Below are 21,165 nucleotides of genomic sequence, written 5' to 3'. Positions count from 1 at the left end.
TCAGGGCATTGTTGTAAGAATTAATAACATATTCCATGGCACATATTAAGTGCATAAATATTGGTATTAGTATTAATATTAATATTTGATAAATACTAAGTAATAATGAATAGGTATTTTTCTACATACTTCCTACCATAAATGCATTTTAAAATTGTGCAAGTGAATGCATTTTCTCACTAGGGTAGTATTTAAAGCAAGATTCTTTAAATATACTGTGTGAGGGAAAGGACATACACTTTAAGTACATAGCACACACATTCTGGCATATATGTGAACTGTTCAATGGCAAAGGAAAAGTACCCAATATGTTTCATATTTTATTAATTACTCAGAGTTATGGTCTATGTTTTGCCAAATTACTCATTACACTTATAAGTTTTCTTTAATAACCCTAAAAAACCTAAATCTCATTTAAAAGGCTTAGATTGTAAATGCATTCTTGATTTTAAAAATTGGATAAACTACACTGTTTAACAACATACTGTGAAATTATAGTTTCAACTTTATTTTTTAATAACAAATGTTTGATGACTATTGAAGTTTCACATATATTTTTAAGACAACATTACAAACTACACAAAAGGAAAGAATCTCACTTCTTACCTTTGATCCAGAAGAAATCCAATGGAGGTCAATGTCAAAATAATGAAGCAAACCCTCAGAAGGAGGGTAACTTGTGATAGTGCCTGTCAAGCAAATACAGAGACCAAAGATTCTTTAGGAGAGTTATCAAAAAGAACATTAGAACTTAAAGCTGTCAAGAAAACCAGCCTCAAATTTTATTTTATATTACACCATTTGTCACTGGCATTTTTCAAAAAGGCTAATTATGCAGCAGACATTTTGGTTTCCTTAATGTCATTTAATTATCTTGCTGAACGCTTGGGAGAATCAAGTGGACACTTCCACAGAACTATTTTGTTTAAAATATTCTTTATAAAAATTCTCCTTTAAAGTTATGACTGTCATAATTCTTTGAAACACCTGTGCCCCTCATATGGAGAAATAACTTACATTTTTATGAATAAATAGCACAGTCCAATAGTTATTTTTATTATCACAAATTCTTTGTGGTTTCAAACCCAACACTGTTTTTAATACAGAAAATATTTAAAGCAGAACGTGTTTATGCGTGCCAACACATAAATAAAACATATTGCACAAATATATATTCATATTTGATGAAATCTACAGATTTCCTATGTACATGCCAAGGGTTATCTTTTCAATTATTGTAATAAAACATTTTAATCATAATTATAAATGAATTATGCATTTTGTTTACATGTCAAAATTTAATAATAATGTTTATTGAGCATCTACTATTTTATAGCTTCTATGTTATATGTTTCATATATTTCAATTCTTTTCTTTAGTCCCAACAACCTTACAGATAAGGTATCATTATATCTGCTTCATATATGAATAAGGTAACTTTTCCATCATCACATAGAAATAAATGACACCTCTGAAATTCAAAATACATTTCCCTGACCTCAAAGTATGACAATGGTGGAATAAATATGAGCAACAAACCTAAACAGTCAGGGGCCGAGAGGCTGCAGAGCTAATATTTAGGGTCAGATGAATACTGTTTTCATGTGAGAGTGGATCTGTAAAAGCAAGAAGTTGGATGCACACCCCTTGAATGATTCCCTTACTCACTGATGGTGTTTATGTTGCATCTTAATGAGAACACCAGAAGTGTGACACAGCAAAGTGGCTAATAGAGTTATCAAAACATGCAAACACTCTTTCTCTGCTTTTTCATGAAATACCTAGAGGCAATTTCAACTCATTTATTAACTAATATATATACCTACAAAAACTGCATCTGTCCACAGTTTTAAACAGTAAGCAAAAGCCATCAATCACAAACACTGTTCACATCCAATACCCCCTCTCCACACTGCCTTATACATCAAGCCTGACCTCACAGCCAACTTACAACACCTCTCTATTCAGTATTGTATGCTTGGATGGTACCCGGAATTGAAAGGGATTTAAAAGCTTCCAAAGCAATAGTTTCCTAGACGAGTATTGATGAGTAATCAAAAATATGAATAAAAAATATCGATTTGTTTTGGAGTATGGGGACTAGGTAGGTATCAGATATAAGAGGGAAAGCTCAGTGGACACCAGAATGTTTTAGTGGAGAGCTAGAGAGTGCTATTTGGATATGTGGAATTCAGCAATGACTGCTTTGGGACAATGCAGCAAAAGTGCCAGAAAATTATTTTCAGGGTGGTAGAAGTAACTAGGTCTGTTTAAGTAGATTAATGGCTGTTTAAGGGATATGTTCTAAATGCTCCAAGAGCTTCAATTTCTACTTAGAATAAAACTCAAAAGTCCTTACTCTGGCCCATATATAACATATCCCCTTACCATATTGTCCCCTAGTAATCTCTCTGGCTTTCATATCACAAATTTTGTTCTTCTTTCAACATGGCAAACATCCTTCCCACTCAAGTCTGTTTTATTTACTGTTGCTTCTATTGGAACAACTTCCCCCAGGGATCCTTAGGATTCATTCCTTCATTTCACTGAGGTACTATTCAAATGGACATCCTTGTCTGTCATATATAAAATAGCACTTTTTCATAATCATCTATAACCTTATTCGTTATATTGTTCTCCATACAACACTTTTGTACAATTATACATTTATACACTTATCATTTCTATACAGTTGTAGGTTTGTCCATTCTTTTGTTTTTGTTGTCTGTCCCACCCCACAAGAATGTAAGCTCCATTAGAGGTTATGTTTTGTTATTCACTGTTATATCTCAAGCATCTAGAACATTTCCTGGCACATAGTCAGTACTCAAATATTTTTCTTGAATGACTGACCAAATGAATGAATATTTTATTACTTTTTTTTACATTTTATTACATCTTATTACATTTTTGTTTTAATTACAATTTTGTTTAATGTTTTATTACATTTTTGTTTTATTACATTTTGTTTTAATTTTTGTTTTAAAGTTTTGTTTTGTTTTAAGAAATTTAATAATTTCTTAAATTATCAATTGGTTTAGTCAATACTTTAATACTTTATAACATTAAATATATAATTTCCTATCAGTGTTTTAGTTTATTAAAATTAAATTATATTAAATGAGTTAAAATTTGGTATTTCATAAATTAATATTAATAATTTAATATCATATATTAAGTGTTTCAAAGTGTTAAATATGTTAAATATTAAATCCCTTAATATTTATTTCATTCCTTAAAGAACAGAATTGTCCTAAAGACAAGAGTCCACTTCTTTATTTAACTTCTAAGGTTTTCCATAGAGCATCATTTGATAAGCTAATTAAGGCATATAATCAATTAGTTATATCTAATTTCTACATATTCATTTCATAAATGTTTATTGAGCGTGTGCTAGCCATCATAGTAGGTATGAGTTTAAGAAAGTGATCAAGATGGACAAAATCTCTACCCTAGAAAACATACTGCTTTAATCCCTGATTATATGATCATAGGCCAGCTATACTAGAGCAAAAAGGGGAAAAAACAAACAAACACATAAAATAGGATGGATAGGCTTTGACCATAAACAGTTAGACTCCTGTGTTTTAAACAATATGTGAAATGACTTAAAGACTCTTAGTTTTTTATAACAAATAAAACTTTATTTTTCATTGGGTTAAATCTCATTTCATACATTCCACTACTGGTAAATCTTTTATGTAAAATATTGCTGTCCTAAAATGCTAAGATGGAATTATTCTAAATTAACCTTTGAATGCATTATAAGTTTTTATCACACACACAAACACAAAAACATACGAAGCAGACCATAACTATGAAAGTTTTATCAAGCAAGGAATTATTTTTCCTTTTTAAAAGTTATCTTACAAGTCAGCAGTTCAGTTGCCCTTATTTCCATTGAAGTTTCCTAGTGCAGCAATCACTGTACAAATTTGTATGCCTGAAAAACTCTACTTCTGTGCAACTTACTTTTAAGGAAAAAACAAAACAAAACAAAACAAAAACAAAAAAATACCTCAGAAGCAGCATTAATTACATAGGTATTCTAGTAGAATTACATGTTTGATGCAAACTGCATAATCAATGAGCTGTGGGAATCCTTCCTCTGCTCACAAATATAAAGAAGAAAGCTTTTTGCTTCTTGACTGGGGATATCACCCTGTTAACATTACATGGAAAAACACTGTTGATCAACATAACTACCTTTCATACTTCCCCACCTGACAAATCTCACAGAGGGAGGTATCAGCTCCATACGCTGTGTCATAAAATACTCCCATGCCTCTATGTAAACAAATTCTTTTTTAAAACTTTGTTGTTTCGTCAAAAACGCTTTGATAATATTTTCTATGATTTTTTTTTTCAAAGGACTTCAAAATGAAGATGTCTGGATTTTGGGATTCTAACAAGGTAGTACGCTTTTAGGAGTTTGTCTAAAAGGTGTCTGAGAAGAACCACTAAAGTAATTATTTTGATTCAAAATGCTTCTCTTCCCAAACGTTGTTATAATGAGGTCAGAATCGCCTAATACTTAAACCTTTGTGACTTGTGATGTGAAGGCAGCAGACTGGGTTTGCTGGCAGAGCTGCTAGTCTGCCTCACCCAATCTGTGATTGTGGGCTCCACCTTCCAGAAGCTGTAGAAATCCATAGAAAGTGCCAGTCGAGTCCAGTATACCAGACCATGCATGGGAGAAAACCATGGAGGTGAGAGAAGGATTAGTAGGGCTTGTAATATTAGAGCTTACTGAGGACTGGCAATAGTTCATGGCCAGGCTGGATAACCTCACTGGGCACTGGGTAGAGAAGACAGAAGGGTCTTGACTGAGTGTCGGTTAATCATTAATCCCAGGGTGAGCAACCTCAGAATGAAAGGTCACACAACAGTTGCTGGAAGAGATCTATTTTGACACGATATCTTTCTTAGTTGTTCAGTAAAACTATTTGGGGGATCATTGAAACTACTCTAAATTATCAGTGTTTGCTTCAAGATCTCACTGAAATCTGTACACCAACTTTCGCTATACTTGTGATAGAAAACTCTTATTATTTTTTTCACTAAGAAATAAATGGAAATATAAGCTATATTTCTTTCAGTTATTCCCCCAAACACAAAAAAACAGGAAATGTTAAAGGACAGTCTCAGAAAGACAAATTTTCTTTTCATGAGGATTTCTTTTATTAAGAAAATATGACTCCTCAGAACTGTGTATTTAGACTTTGAGTTTCCAAAGTTGAGTTAAAATGTCTAATTTTTACACATTTTTCATAAATAAAACTAGGATCTTAATTCAAATTATAAGAAGCTTATGATTGGATTTATTATTAGTATTAAAGGAGCTACCTGATAGTGATCAAATTTTGGGACAATACTAATAATATGAAGATATGTTCAATTTCATAGTTAATATTTCACTATTTAATGTAAATTATGTTTTTAATGGGTGATTTCTCACTTAATTATAATACAATTTAGTGTACAAAAATTATATTTTTCATTGGAACTCACAATGAGCACTTTTCTAAGTTCCTGAAGCTTATGTTCATCGGACAGGTAGTTTTTTAAAATATCCCTTCCTTTAATACACACATATTACATTATTTCATAGCTTTCAGTTATAACTGATGCTCATTTTGGCTCACATTTCTTTTTTTCACATTACTTCAGTTACCACCTAAAAAGTTTAGGAAATTAAATTAAATCTCAGTGGACTGCACTGGAAGAAGAAATTAGACACTGGATACTGACCTGAGAGATTTCATGTAAGACCTAAGCTAGATCTAATTTGTGCAAGTGACACTGTAATACAAGAGTACAATTAAATATATCGACTTCATTCAAAGAGTCTTTTAAAATATGTCAACATGAAAACTTTAGTTACAAAACTGTAGTCCCCATAATATTTTACACAATACAGCATACAGGGGAATTCAAAACTATAAAAATCTGTTTCCAAATTTATATTGGATATTCTCAGATGCCTCATTAACTTGAAATATATCATCAAATAATCTGTTAAAACCTATATGCAGTAACTTTATTACACATTCTATTATAAGACTGTTAAATATTCAAATTCTTTTGAGTGTGTCTATTATTTGAAAGGATAGCATTGCTTTTACAGTTTTACTTTGGAAACATGCTAGTGTGTCCATATTTTCATTTCAAACGTGTATTCATGATATCACCCCATGAACTGGACCCTGGCAGCTAAGGAATTGATTTCCCAAGCATTACTAAACCAAAATCAACAGAGAAGTCTGTGGGTCATATCACTAAACTAAACACTATATATTTAAATGTATGCATTTCAAGTGTCAGCAAGAAAGGAATGTGCCTTTTACACCTTTGTGGTGGCCATCAAATTGCTTTTTTGACTCCCAAAGTTATTTATACAGAACTTGCACACATAAAACAAGTAAGTATTTATCTACTCTGGTATATGCATAAACAGAAAAGGCTGTGGGACCACAGCAGGGCCCCCAATTACAAGTCAGCCACAACTTTTCTATGTGATTATTGGCTACAGTGAATCTGGAAAAAAAATATTGCTGTTGGATGTTAATGTCTTCATATGCTTTTAAACATCCCTGAGATGAGAATGGCACTACAGAATCTTGCAAATAAGCAACCTTTTTTTCCTAGTTGCACAGCATGTTTTTAGCAAAGAAAAACATGTGTGGGAAACAAGCAAATACACCTTTCAAAATTAATTTGTGTCAGGAATGAAGCTATTTCCAACTCTAATTTCAGTCTGAAAAGGATTTCAACACTTGGCATTTCTCTTTGTCAATATATCTATACGAGTTTCTATTTTTTATGGCAGCAGAAAAATCTTGTGTTGCCTTGCTATAAGTTGAATCTTTTAATATACACCGGGGCTAGCCTCATTTCTGCCCAGGAAGTACTCACTCATGCATATACCCTGAAATCTCTTGGTGAATTTAAGAGTTTCTATTTAAAAATCAAAATGGATAAATTTATTTTTTAATTGTTTTCAATGTTTACTGATTTTTGAGATACAGAGAGAGAGACAGAGTGCAAGTGAGGGAGGGACAGAGAGAGAGAGGGAGACACAAATTCTGAAGCAGGCTCCAGGCTCTGAGCTGACAGCACAGAGCCTGAACCCAAGAACCTCAAGATCATGACCTGAGGCGAAGTCAGACCTTAACCGACTGAGCCACTCATGTGCCCTCAAAATGGGTAAATTCCTAATTGTGTTTCTATGAATTGGTATAATTTATTTTGGGAATTTGTTTAGTGCAACTAAAAAAAGTTCGATTAACACAAATTATGCTCGACAGTGATACATACATCAAGAGTTAGATATTTAGATGTGGATGATGTAGCTTTTCTTCTGGTTTCATTCAACCATGGAAAACTCTATGAATACATACATATTTCAGTAATTGTTTAGGTAAAAAAACTAAGATAACAAAATGGAAACTAGAATTCGTTGTTTTTTGTTATAATCAGTAAAGTCTATTAAATATTTTCCTGTAGGTTTTTAAAAGTCATTGTTTTTGGACAAAGAGTACATATGAACTTATCTATTGTCACTACTTGTAACAGTGTTTGGTTATTAATTTTAAATGCAAAAAAACACAAACATGTATGAATAATACCAATTAGTAAATTCTTTCAATAATGATAAAAGGTAAAATTGGCCTTCCTTAATATATAATCTAGTAATGGCTATAATTACTTTTGGTAAATCTATTTTATTAGCAGAATACCCAGACACACACTATTGGTTGCTCAGCCAGAAAATATCTGCCATTTCTTCTGTTCTAATACTACGCTGATTTTGTGCAGGTATAAGGAAGTAATGTGCTCAAAGGGAAAGTGAGCTCTTTATCCCCAGGGAATAAATTATGCTTGGTATAATTCATTAATGGTTAATTCATGAGCTGGTATTAGTTATTGGTTCAGTGTGGACATGTGAATTAGTCTTGAATAATGAGACATGAAAGAATATTTGCTGGGAAATATTCTGGGGCTTTTTTTCCTCCTTCCTCAATAAAATGAAATTTACAAGATGTTCTAGAAGAAGTGAACTTGCTGCCTGTGAATATAGGATGCCTGAAGTTTCTGTAATTATCTTATGATGATGAAAGTCAAGAGAATTATAGAGAAGACTTTTTGGAAGCTCTGCATGTCTGAACTGGTGAACTAACAAATCCCAGGAACACTTGCCTCTAAATTTCCAGTTATATTTAAGACATATTTAATTGGATATTCTGTTTCTCATAGCAGCAGATATCTAAAAGACACTCATGCCATACACAATTTAAGTGAAGGTATCCTGCAAGAAAGTTTATATATTATCATGTATTTTATGTGTTTAAAGCACATTTTTTGAAAAAAATTTTAAATCATATATTTATATTTATCAGTGAGAAGGATTTATAGATATCTAACATTTGTTACTTTTGTCTACTCCATTTTATTTCCTTTTTCCTATATACTATCATCTAGTAAATTTTCTTTCAAGCCATTCTTTCTTCTTCACTGACCATGAGGATCCTGCGGAGTAGACCCTGTTCTCCCATTAATGGAATGATAACACTGACTGGTTCAGGGACAACCAGATGAACCAAACCATAACATCAGACTCCAACTTGTGTCCTTAATTTCTGCAGTTCTTTGTTTGGTGGCATTTAAAGCTAGAGCTGCTGGTAGCCATCTTGTCACCATGAAGGCTGAGTCTATAGGAGAATCTGCACTGAGAAAAGCACAGCTACAAAGAAAAATGAGAAAGCTCCTGGTAACATTATTTGACTCATTGCATCAGCACTGCCTGAAGAAGAAATAGTCCGAACTCTTCAGTTATAGGAGTTAGTAAATTTACCCTGGGTTGAGCATCTGTCACATACAAGCAGTGAGTCCCACCTAACACACTCAATAACCTACTTCAAGTAGACTTCTTTCTTGTAATTCACTGGTAGAAGATGTATGGAGTATTTGTAATTGTTCCAGTGGCATTACTAGACTAGGAATAATAAAATGGTATGTAATTATTAAGAATGATTCCATAGGGTTTTATATTAAATTATTAAAAATAATCCTCTAGTGTACCCATTTTTTCCACATATATTATTTGATAATTTCTATTACATATAGCATTTTAAAAACTGATATCTGTAAATAGCACAAATTTGTTCTTTGAAAAAAAGTAATTTATTTTTCTTGAATTCATGGTCTACTGATCCAATTTGTATTCATTAAATTTCTTTCTGGATTTTTGCATCTTTTTTGGACTTTTCCACACTATTCTTCATGTATGAAGATAACTTGTCATGTTTTATTTTTATCTCATTGTCTTTTATCACTATATAATGTTTTTTTTTTAATAACGGATGACTCTATTAATATACTAATTTTCTCTTGATCTGGCTTTAAATTCTTAAATAGATCATTGACTTTCTCATATCTGTTATCACATCTTTGTGTTCTAGAAATTTAATGTGATTATTAAATGTGCCTTATCATTTTGATAGTCTTGCTTTTTAGATTTTCATAATTTTAATTTCTTTTTAATTTCATCTTCTGTATCTTCAAACATACTAAATTTACTAAATTTATATTCTCCTTCAATTTCTAACATCTGTTGTTTTTGAGAGTTTGGGTCTGTTGTTTGTTGTTTCTGCTAATGCTTTGTCATGATGGCTTGCTTTCTCCCAGAATGTTCCTGTGCTTTTTAACTGAGTTCATAATCATTGGAACTTTATCTGTGGGAATACTCTGACACTTGGGTTTAAGGGGATTTCCCCAAGCATGCTTTGAACATGGGTCTTTTAGACACATGAGACCTAATCTGAGGACACTTTAAATTAAATTCTTAGTTTAGGTTTATAAATTGATGGTTAGTATAAATCCCAGACCCATATCTGAATGAGAGTTGGTTTGTGGTTAAAAATTCTCAAGGAAGATTTTTTATTCTGCCTCCCAAAGCCAAGTCAATATCAATAGCATATAATTTGATAGACAGTCTACACAAGAACATTTTGGGTATAACTAATTTATACTTAATAGTCTAGAAAAAAATAATTTACCTGTTTAAACAGGATATAGTGCCAACATTAAAGTAGAAATTACAGAAAAGAATAGAGCACAACTATAAAATGGGGAGTTAATTTTCATTTTCAGATAAAGTGACAGATAATTTTCTCACAAAATTTCACTTACAGCTTTATCTGCAAAGGTCTCTTCATAAAATGCTAGCATCAAAGCAAACTGTACAACTGCATATATCCTCAATAGATGAGACACCGATGATGAAAAGGGAACTTCTTTCCCGGTGACCTAGGAAGACAAGAAAGAAGCTTTATTTTGCTCCCTGGCTTATTCTACTCATTGACATTCACACCAAGTAAAGAGGAGATGTGTAAAAGAAAGGAAAAGCTTTGCTACTTTTTTTTTCCCAAAATTACTCACATTCTTTTTCATTTTGATAGAAAAACATAAAAGTTCAGAAACTTGTTTTTCATTTCAGAAGCATCATGATTATGATTTAGTCTACTTTATAACAAACTGCTATAAGAATTGATTCAGCAACATGTACTGATGACAAATACAACTAACATGAACATAAAAATATGAATACAGAAATGTGTCCAGGATTATACATGAAAGTAAAGAAAAAGAAAAAAATGGAAGGTGATTTTTAGTAGTGGAGATAGTCATGCCTGAAAGGGAAATATTACATTATTGGAAACAACTTTCCTAAATTATGGAGTTTCCAAAAAATACCACAACTCTACTTTCATAATGCAAATTTAGGCATAAATATGACTTCAGAGTATTCACTCTGGATTATCTATTGAAAAATAGAAAAAATAATAAATGGATCACAGCAAACTAAACTTTTTAGAGCTGAAATAAAGCAAATTATTTTCATCTATATCAGATTAGCTCATTGTTACATAACTGATTTTGAACATAACTAAAAATATCTGGGAAATTTCAGCAAAGCAGCTTCCATAACTGGATGAAAAAACATCCTCATTTGGATCAAGAGTTTTAAAAAATAACAATATTAAAATAAAAAAAGATATTATTTCCTTATAATATTGGCTAATTTTATACTTGCAATTATCTTTGAAACCAACAATAGCTTACCCTTTCTGTTGCTTTCAGGTTACTATTAATGACAGTTATTTTAATAAGGAACCACAATATATACCCTGAAAGGTTGAAAAGAAAATCCTTTTTTTCATCTCTATAAGAATTCCAGATTGAAATTGAATTTTTCATTTGGTTTCCAGGGTTTGAAATCTCCACCTCACTTATTTTTGGGTTTTCATGTGATTTCTGAATTTAATGCTACTGCTGTACCTCAGAATGAATAAGGTTATGATCTAATCTAATAACCAAATCATCTTGGTGTGGCTTTTGACCTTCCATTCTACAGACTTTATTTATTTATTTATTTATTTTTTTAATTTCAGTATAGTTGACACACAATGTGACATTAGTTTCAGGTATACAACTTAGTGTTGTGACAAATTCATACATTATGCTATGTTTGCTACAAGTATAGCTACCATCTATCCTGGTATACTGTTATTACAATATCATTGACTATACTCTTTATGCTGTGACTTTTATTCCTGTGACTTATTCATCCCATAACTGTAAGTCTGTACCTCCTACTCTCCTTCATTCATTGTCTGTGCCAATTTAAATTCCCACCAACAGGATACGGGGATTCTTTTTCTCCACATCTTCACCAGGACTTGTTATTTCTTGTCTTTTTGATTTTAGCCACTCTAACAAGAGTAAGGTGATATCTCATTGTGGTTTTGATTTGCATTTCCCTGATGATTAGTGGTGTTGACCATCTTTTCATTCTTTCATGAACAAAATGAAAGAAGCATCTTTAAGGCTCCATCTCTAATGTTTTAGGATTCTGTGACCCAGTAACATACGTTTGCGTAGTTTTTGCACTACATAAAGCTTCTTTGCTGTAGGTTTGAGTGGATCTGAAACCTAGCCTCTGCTGCTCTGCCTCCGAACCAGGCTCCCCAGTAAGAGGCAGTGTCATCCTGGGAGAAGGCCCTCCTCTCATCCGCGCCTAGGTGGTACCTACTCAGTAAGTTATGCACCACAGGGCTGTATCTGCCGAAGGGAACATCTTTTTTTTCAGATCTTCATGAAGTCAACATACATACAGGCTGGCTGTTGACCTGACGATATGATACTAATCTTTACCATCACCAACATGAACTCTATTTACCTCTGGGATTTCTTCACTTAGCCCAAGTCTTGGTTTACCTGGACTCCATCCTGGTCCTTTAAATAGGACAGAAAACTTATTGAAGAATCCAGGTGTGGCCCAGAATGTAGTCCATATGTAAACTAAATGGTGGCACTAGAAGAACAAAAATAGAGCTTATTTAAAGAAAGAAAAACTCATAACAAAAATATTAAGTACAACTAATCATACATTTTATTTTCTTTATTTACTGTTCAATGACATTTGTATATTTTTTTCTGTAATATACAGGTTATGTGTAATGTGGTTAATGTAGATTAATGTGCAGTTGCATTCCAAACTGTAATTCATTCTATTCATTCTGTGTCCTCTAAGTGTGTTCTTGTCAATATTTCTGAAGTGCCACAAAATTATAATTTTGAAGTTAAAGAAGAGGACAATTATTTAGAAAACAGCACAATAGAAAAAAAATGAGTTAACAGCTTTGCTTCCAATGGAATTAACCAGCACCTTGTGAACTCTACATCCGCATCTAATGATATTCTTTCTAGAGTCTTGCTAAATGGATATTAAAGTTGAACACAGAAACACACAAATATTAAAAATAGCCTTTTATTTGCTGTATTGAGTTATAGACAATCATATCATACTTAAGGAAACATATTCAAAGCCATTTCTGCATCTTTTAGCAGGAATCCACATTCTTTAAATAACACATTTGACATGTACAGTACTTAAAAGTATGCTCACGCATGAGAAGTACTCAGTAAATATTAGCAATTAGGGTAATTAGACCTATATTCCATACATGTGATAATAATGCATCATAGGTTAAAAATAGTTCTAGAGGTTGTACATCAGCTACAGATGCTAGAAATGAGTTCTATTAGAAGTGAAGTAAAAAATTAATGTACAAAGAAGTTTTGGCTCTATGGGAATTTGTGGTCTCATTGGTATTTTCACTGTCTGTAAAAAATTTAAACTGCTAGGATTATAAAACTGGTTTTAAAATTGCTTGAAACATTACAATAAGTAATCTGAAGCAATTAATGAACAATGTAGGGTTTAGTGGGGCAGATTTTAAAGTGAATAGAAATTCCAGATGGAAATTTACACTGGGGCTTAATAATAATAATAATAATAATAATAATAAATAATAATAATAATACAAAACTTATTGTGCTTAGGAATTATAACATATATTAATATACTTATCAGTCTGTTATTTTGAAAACTGACAACATTTCATTGGTCTCATTGTAGACATAGCCATGAGAAATACACGGTGACTTTTTAAAATAAGGAGTACTTTCCCACTTATTTGCCTTCCAATGCCCTTAAAGTCCTGGACTCCAAATGAGAGCAAAGTGAATGTCCTATACCCAATATACAGGGGGACAAATCCCTCTCCACCTAGTGGAGGTCATCCTCTGTTGCTTTTGATACGTCTGAGGGAAAGGTGAGAAATTTAGCTGAATATAAAGGAATACCAGTGAAAGTAAGTATATGTTTTTGTAGGTTCAAGAACTCCTAATTCACTCAACGTTGCCAATATGACATTTTTGACAATGTAAGTGAGAGTCTAGAAGCCTATGTCTTGTACACAGTTGTGATAAGGAAATTTTTACATGAGGACAGAGGCCTGGGGAACTGAACCTGACACAGATTCAACATCAGCTCATAAGTCTAATCATCTGATTTTTGTTTCCCCCAAATCCTGTCATCTAACTCCTTGCGCTGCTAGTGTTGTGCGGTTTTCAGCCTCTCATCTGTCTCAGCGATGATCCCCTTGCCCTCATCAGGAGTGTACGCTCCCATATCCTTGCTACTTAAGGATCAGAAGGAAACAACAGGTTCTGCAGCTCCTGGGAGCTTGTTAGATATACAGAATCTTGGACACACCTCAGAGCCAGTGAACAGAATCTGGGCTAAATTTAGTAAGATTCTTGCATGATTCATATGCACATGAAGTTTCAAAGGCTCCTTTCCAGAGGACAAAGACCAAGCTTTTAATGTTCTTATTACAGAGATAAGACTATACCAAGTGAAAAGGTAGTTCTCAATGTATTACTTTTAAATTAATTTCAATTCTATAAAGTTTATTAAGAAAGTACTCTGAAATATTTGCTAATATTCTCCTGAGGGATATAACTTTAGGAATGCCCAACACAGAGAGAGGGAAAGACAGAGAGACAGAGCTGGCCTATAGTTGAGAAGGACGAAAATGAATAATCACCTTTTCTCACTTGATAAAAACACCATTCATTTGAAAAGTGGAGGCAATTTGTGACGGCCTTTTCTATGAAGAGGCAGTACAGTGTAAAAGTTAAATTGAGTTAAGCAAGTCTTGGGCTTGGCCTGCAACACTCCTTGGTTATGTCTGAATCTGACAAGCTGTGTATGGCTGGTTGAATTGTTTAAATCCTGGGAAATTCAGCCTCACCCACTAAAAAACGAGGATTAAAAAGTATCTCTATGTCATAAGGTTTGAGTAAGAGTTTCATTAAATACGCATGCTGAGCTGCTAGCAATACCCTGTACATAGTAAAAGCTCAAGAAATGTCCGTTTATTTTGTTATTTTAACTTCCTTAAAAACTTTTAAGAAATAGGATCAGAGAGCAGACCTGACGGGAACCTGTAATTACCGCCCTTCCCGAATGCTATAATCCCGGTTCTATGTACAGAGCTGTCACTGCCTGACCTCTTCAGCTTCTCAAGCATTCTTATCTTTTTCTCATTTGCTAGTCCCTAACCCCAGGAGTGTTTGTGGTGCTCTGATGCTGACGGATCAGAGCTTCACAGACATTCCTCATTTCTCTAGTGCCAGCCATTGAGATCAGTGAACAACCAATACCACATGTCTAACAGAAAACTCGTCTGGGGCTACAAGTCTTAGCAGGTGAGGTAATGTGCAGACCTAACCAACTCGTAATAGCTCCTGACATTTAGGTCCAAGTAGAATAGGGCAAAGGCCTCATGTTGAATTTCTAACCAGAGTCATGCGGCCTTGAAGCAAATATTTTTCTTACTGTGGTATCAGCCTTTATAATGCATTTACTACTGTTCCTTCTGAATCCATGAATATATTTCAGGTCTATTCTGAGAAAGAATATGTTTGCTTGAAGGGCTATTTTTGAAAAAAATTCTCTGTAGTAGGTATATTTACAAGTTCTTAAAATGAGTTGTTTTCAAACACATTTTGCCCAAGTTAATTCAAGATTTTGCTTGAGTTACTTCTAGCTTCTTTTATGGTTAAAAAAAAAATTTTTCTTTTCAGGATAGTGTGAGGTACTTTCACCTTTCAACAACTGATCTTTATTTTAGCTATAACATTTGTGAAAGGATATAACCAATTCAGAAATAATAAAATCAATTACATTACCTGCACCATGAATGGTTCAAATGTATTAATGGGATGCGTTAGACCATATACAACTTTTTCATTTTCTGCCTCGAATGTCCCTGGAAGATAAACATTAAGGATATGATCTTTGACTTTCTATGAGCTTAGGAGGTAAGTTAATATTTTTATGTTCACATATATTTTACTTACCAAAAATTCTATCCCATATAATAAGAACGCCAGCATAATTTTTGTCAATGCAATAACGGTTTCTCCCTATGACACACAATATTAAAAGAAAAAAAAAGGTTTTGAAAAATGAAGTTATACTTTTGAAACATCTTATTGTATTTTAGAACCCATTCACAAAATTAAGACATGCAACAAAATGATTTTCCGAAGAATCTCTTTTCACTGACAACATTAGATTATTTGCTAAGTAAATTGTTTTTATTTTATTTTTTTCCTATTGAGTTAATTTTACCAAGATGACCAGAGAATTCCTTAAAACTACATACATTTGGAATTTCCCCAGATTTCTTTTTCAGAGAGTGAGAGAGAGAGAGAGAGAGAGAGAGAGAGAGAGAAACAATGTGTGTGTGCATACAGGGGAGGGGCAGGGGAGAGGGAGAGAGAGAATCTCGAGCAGGCTCCATACCCAGTGCCAAGTAGGATGTGGTCCTCGATCCCATAATTTTTTAAAAAATGTTTTTGCTCTTAATTTTCCAGTTGTTTAGAAATCTGGCATAATTCTGAGTAATTTTACTTTTTAAAATTTTACTTTTTACTATCAAAGAGTAGTGTGTCTGGTGGCTCAGTCAGTTAAGCTCCCAACTTCAGCTAAGGTCATCATTAAACTGTTCATGAGTTCAAGCCCTGCATCAGGCTCTGTGCTGACAGCTCAGAGCCTGGAACCTGCTTCAGATTCTGTGTCTCCCTCTCTCTCTGACCCCTCCCCACTCCCGCATGCATAGTCTCTCTCTCTCTTAAAAATAATCATTAAAATTTTTTTAAAAAAGACTATCAAAGAGTAATAATTAAAAATTAAATGGCCCAGAAAAAGGCAATAGGGAATAAGATAACTGATATATGTGTATTCGTATTTGGTTGATTTTTTTAATTTTGAAATGAGTTGCTATCTCTAGCTCTTCTCTCTGAATCTTTTCCAGGAAAAAAAAATTCTACTTAGACTGAGACTTTACTATTTATTTTAATCATGAAAGACATAAGTGAAAATTAAATTACCCTTAATTATTTTTATTAACTATTACTCAAAACATATATATTTTTCTTCCAAAGTATTCAAATTATAATTTAAAATGAAATAGTTGGGCATTGTTTCTTTAATAATAAAAAAATGCTTAAATATGTACCCCCGTATTCACATAAGTATAAATCAAAGGAAAAATATTAACCTATCAAGCCACTGCTCCAACAAATTCAACTGTCTTCATGTGTCATTTCTTTGCATGCCTTCTATACATGTTAATATATGTTTGAAAGTGAAGACACACAGGACAATCTCTCCAGTCCAAAAGTAGTGTGGGTCTGGTTACACAAATGCACAACCCATTGCTATATATGGGCTAAACAGTGGTTCTTAGTTGGAGGAGAGAACATCTTGCTTCTCAGGGGACATGTGGAAATGTCTGGAGAATTTGTTGAGAGTCACAACTGGGAGGGGATATTATCTGCACTTAGTATGCAGAAACCAAAATCCTACAATACAAAGGGTAGCCCCATTCCTAACCTCCCACCTCCAAGTGAAGAACTATCTGGCCCAAAACACTAATAATGCTGAGGGTAAGAGGTGCCTCGGTGGCTCAGCTGGTTAAGTGACCAACTTTGGCTCAGGTCATGATCTTGCAGTTCCTGGGTTGGAGCCCCACATAGGGCTCTTGCTGACAAAGCCTGAAGCCTGGTTTGGATTCTGTGTCTCCCCCTCTCTCTCCTCCTCCCCTACTCAAGCTTTCTCAAAAATAAAGAAACGTTAAAAAAAATAATAATAACACTGAGGGTAAGAGATGCGAACATAAAACAACAGGAGTGGGAATGTGCTCTGAAGCTAAACAGAGAACACTAGTAACTATTTCTTCTTCAGTATGGATTTATTCTTCTCCACTCCTTATGTTTCCTTTACTGTGAAGGGAGCCCCAAGAGTATAACACCCTTAGTCTCTCCAGCTTCTCGCTAACAATTCTCCTTGGGACCAGGAATGTATGTGAAGTTTGGAAGAGGAAACTGAGCATGTGCAGCCTGACCCCACCCACTTCTCTTCCTTTTGAAGGGAGATGATAGGACTTGTGTTTCTGCTCTTCTCCCTGCCAGGCAGAAAGGAACCCACCCCTTGGGAAGGCAGGCCTGCAGTGTTCGAGCGCTGCCTGCGATGCCTGCAAACTTATGAAAACAGAACAATAGTATTTATTATTTTATTACTGTCTTCCTTTTCTCAGCACTATGTATGTAAGATGTATTCAGGCCATCACAAGTTGCAACAGTTTGGACATGTTTTTTTTGGTAAGTAATTCCCCATTACATGAAAAGTCTACAAATTTATCTGTTCTCCTGCAATAAGCATTTGAATTTTATCTCTATTTTTTCCATTACATAAAATGCTGCTATGCACATTCTTATACAGGTGTTTTGGTGCACACATGTAAACAATTCTGTTATGTCTTATGCTGGTATCTTTAAATCTTAAGTACTAGTCACATGGGATTTTTTTCTCTGTCATGCTAACGCAGTTCACAGAATTTAGGCAAAAAGTGAATTTCTGCCTATTAGGCTTTCCTGAAATCGCAACAAATTTCAAGACCAGAGACTTTCTGGTTGTATATAGGAATGACCCTCAACATTGGGTCAGGTGGTACCTTCAACATAGAAAGTGTGTATCCCCTCAGCTGGTTAAGTTGTTTTCCACTACAACTAAGGAGATCTAGACAAAAAGGAAAATCCAAACAAGAATTTTTTTCCCCTCCAATAATTGCTTTGGAAAAGAGGCTTGTCCAGGTACGATGGAAGACATGATACCTATTTATACACTGAATGGTGACTATGTTGAATAATTGTGATGAAAATGTACAAAATAATAGTATTTTTAAAGAAATGAATAAGGAGAAAAAAGGTCAAATTTCCTTACCATGATGAACCCGATGATGGCTAGGAGTATTAAGAATCAGTTCCAAAGGACCAAGGTTATTAATGATCTGTTTAAAACAAAAGCAATATTTATACACAGTTATCGATAAATGTGTACGTATACTCACATTAACTTTCCATGTGGGTCAAGAGACATTTCAAGTTTCAAGGTTGACTTCAGAGTAAGAAGAAGTTTCTCTGATTCCTGGGGTTCCTATGAAAATAACAATAATCTCCTAACTCTATTCTGGGAGGCAGTACAGTAAAAGGTTAAGAGTGATGCTGCCTAAATTCAGCTCCAGGAGCCTCCATTTATTGCTATGTGATCCTGGGAAAACAACTTAAGCTTTTTATATTCAGTTTCCTCATCTTTCAAATGGAAATATTAAACATATCCACATAATAACATTCTGAGGGTTACAAACAGTACGGTATTTATATACCGTGTCAAGGCACACTGCTCTCACATCTCCTGTCATTTCACGCTCTTCACCCTTCAACTATGTCTTTGTTGATTAATGGTAACAGCGCATCACTAAAGAAGGGAAGACATCATATTACATTTGCTTTGTGGTTAGTTGAGAGTTGGTTCACCTAATAATCAGCCATGTTACCTACTGCATTAGGGCGATTCTGCTTATTCAAATAGAATCCTTAATGGCCTTTTACCTATAGATGTACCATCTTTAAGTCCAATTTACAGGCACAATTACAAATCAAATGTAGGGGAGCTTTTCAGTCAGTTAAGTGTCTGACTTCAGCCTGTGTCATGATCTTACAGTTTGTGAGTTGAAGCCCTGTGTAGAGCTCTGTGCTAACAGCTCAGCCTGGAGCCTGCTTCAGATTCTGTGTCTCCCTCTCTCTCTGTCCCTCTCTGCTCACATTCTGTCTCTCTGTCTCTCTCTCAAAAATAAATAAAGATTAAAAATCATTTTAAGTCAAATATATAAAGGGGTATTTTTTTTTCAATTAAGGACCCTTCAGAATGTGGTCTATAACTTTTTAATGTTATCTCTCAAAATTTCCCAGTGAGAATCCCCATTCCAGGGTCTGCAGATTCCAAGGAGTGTAGGAATGAGGTAGGTGTCATAAAAAAGAGCAGGTCATATAAGACATTTGATATGCTACATTAACTGGAAGCAATATTGGGAACTCTTTTAATTTTGATTACATTATTCTTCCATCAATTATGGCAGATACTAGAATGTTTACTTGAATTATGACCTAGGTCAATTTGTTTAGAGCCTACTAATGACAAAATCAATACATTGTTATATTTTAAGAAATTATTCACCACTAGAGTTACTTTCCATTTATAGGATATATGAGGAAAAAGAGGTAAGTTAGATGATGCTTAGGGGAAAAACATTCACTGACAACGATGATACTTGAATTGGCAACGAGTCAGTGGTACGAGTTAAAAATAGAGAGATGCGACTGCTTAAGATAAAAAGATATTTAAGATACGTAACAACTAGATGTAGTATGATGGTCTTGTGAGAATACCAATTTGAACAAACCAAACAGAAAAGACATTTTATAGGCAATGCGGGATAAGAAAATGATTATATAGAGGGTATTACATAGTAAATAATACTGCTTTTATTGAAAATTATAGTGGAGTTTTGTGTAGGGGGAAGTAACTGTTTTTTTAGAGTTGTATAACTGAAGTATACATGACATGAGATCTATGTTTTGCTGAAAGATATTTGGCAATGAAAAAAGAAAAAGAAGGATAATTAATGAAAATGAATCAAAATCATAATGATTTTTTGATTGAAGTGATGGATATACATAATGCACTCTATTATTCTACTCATCTAAATGTTTGAAAAAATTAAGATAAAATTGTAAATAAAAGAAATACTACTCTAGTAATACAAAGTAATGTTCAGTTACCCAGTTGGAAGTATTAATAGATCTCTAAAGTCCCAAACAGATTTCTAGATTGCAACTCTTTATATAGCAGGGTTTAATGACTTTTGGGCAATCTCTGACACTAAAACACCCAGTTTAAAGTTGCTGTGCAAATGTGAACAGCTGCAGTAGCCACACTGTGCACAGCTTGTGGGGTCCTATACTCTTGAGATAAAAGCTGCAGCAATGTTGCCACATGACAGTGCTGCATGTCTCCATAGGGCAGGTGCCACCATCATCTCCTTACTAAACCCATTGTATACACATCTGAAAGCAGCAGCCCTTGGTTTCCATCCTGCTGCCAGGCTTCTAAGGGATTGTCAGTTTTCATTATGCAACAGACAGAAATGTTTACATGCAAAGGATGTGTAATATTTCATGTCCTATATTGATTTAACCACCCTCCCTCCTAGTTTCTTTTCTTTCTCTCTCTTTCTCTTTTCCTTTCCTTTTCCTTCTCCTTTCCTTTTCTTTCTCTTCTTTCTTTCTTTTCTTTCTTTCTTTCTTTCTTTCTTTCTTTCTTTCTTTCTTTCTTTCTTTCTTTCT

General features: G+C 33.8%; 1 protein-coding gene across 6 annotated transcripts in view; it reads right to left on the bottom strand.

The window, feature by feature from the left end:
- AGMO (alkylglycerol monooxygenase) overlaps window positions 1-21,165 on the bottom strand; it is a 395,634-nt gene that overhangs the window by 164,615 nt on the left and 209,854 nt on the right. For all 6 annotated transcript variants that reach the window (XM_040472529.1, XM_040472531.1, XM_040472530.1 and 3 more), the window contains 6 exons: window positions 18,704-18,770; window positions 15,775-15,840; window positions 15,604-15,683; window positions 12,242-12,376; window positions 10,192-10,308; window positions 607-689 (listed from right to left, as the gene is read on the bottom strand). In XM_040472529.1, the coding sequence (XP_040328463.1) occupies window positions 607-689; window positions 10,192-10,308; window positions 12,242-12,376; window positions 15,604-15,683; window positions 15,775-15,840; window positions 18,704-18,770 (548 nt within the window). The remainder of the gene's footprint in view (window positions 1-606; window positions 690-10,191; window positions 10,309-12,241; window positions 12,377-15,603; window positions 15,684-15,774; window positions 15,841-18,703; window positions 18,771-21,165) is intronic.

This window comes from Herpailurus yagouaroundi, unplaced genomic scaffold (genome assembly GCF_014898765.1).
Source record: "Herpailurus yagouaroundi ecotype Mexico unplaced genomic scaffold, PumYag 100, whole genome shotgun sequence".
In the NCBI taxonomy this organism is placed as follows: Eukaryota; Metazoa; Chordata; class Mammalia; order Carnivora; family Felidae; genus Herpailurus; species Herpailurus yagouaroundi.
This window is presented reverse-complemented; position numbering and strand designations above follow the sequence as displayed.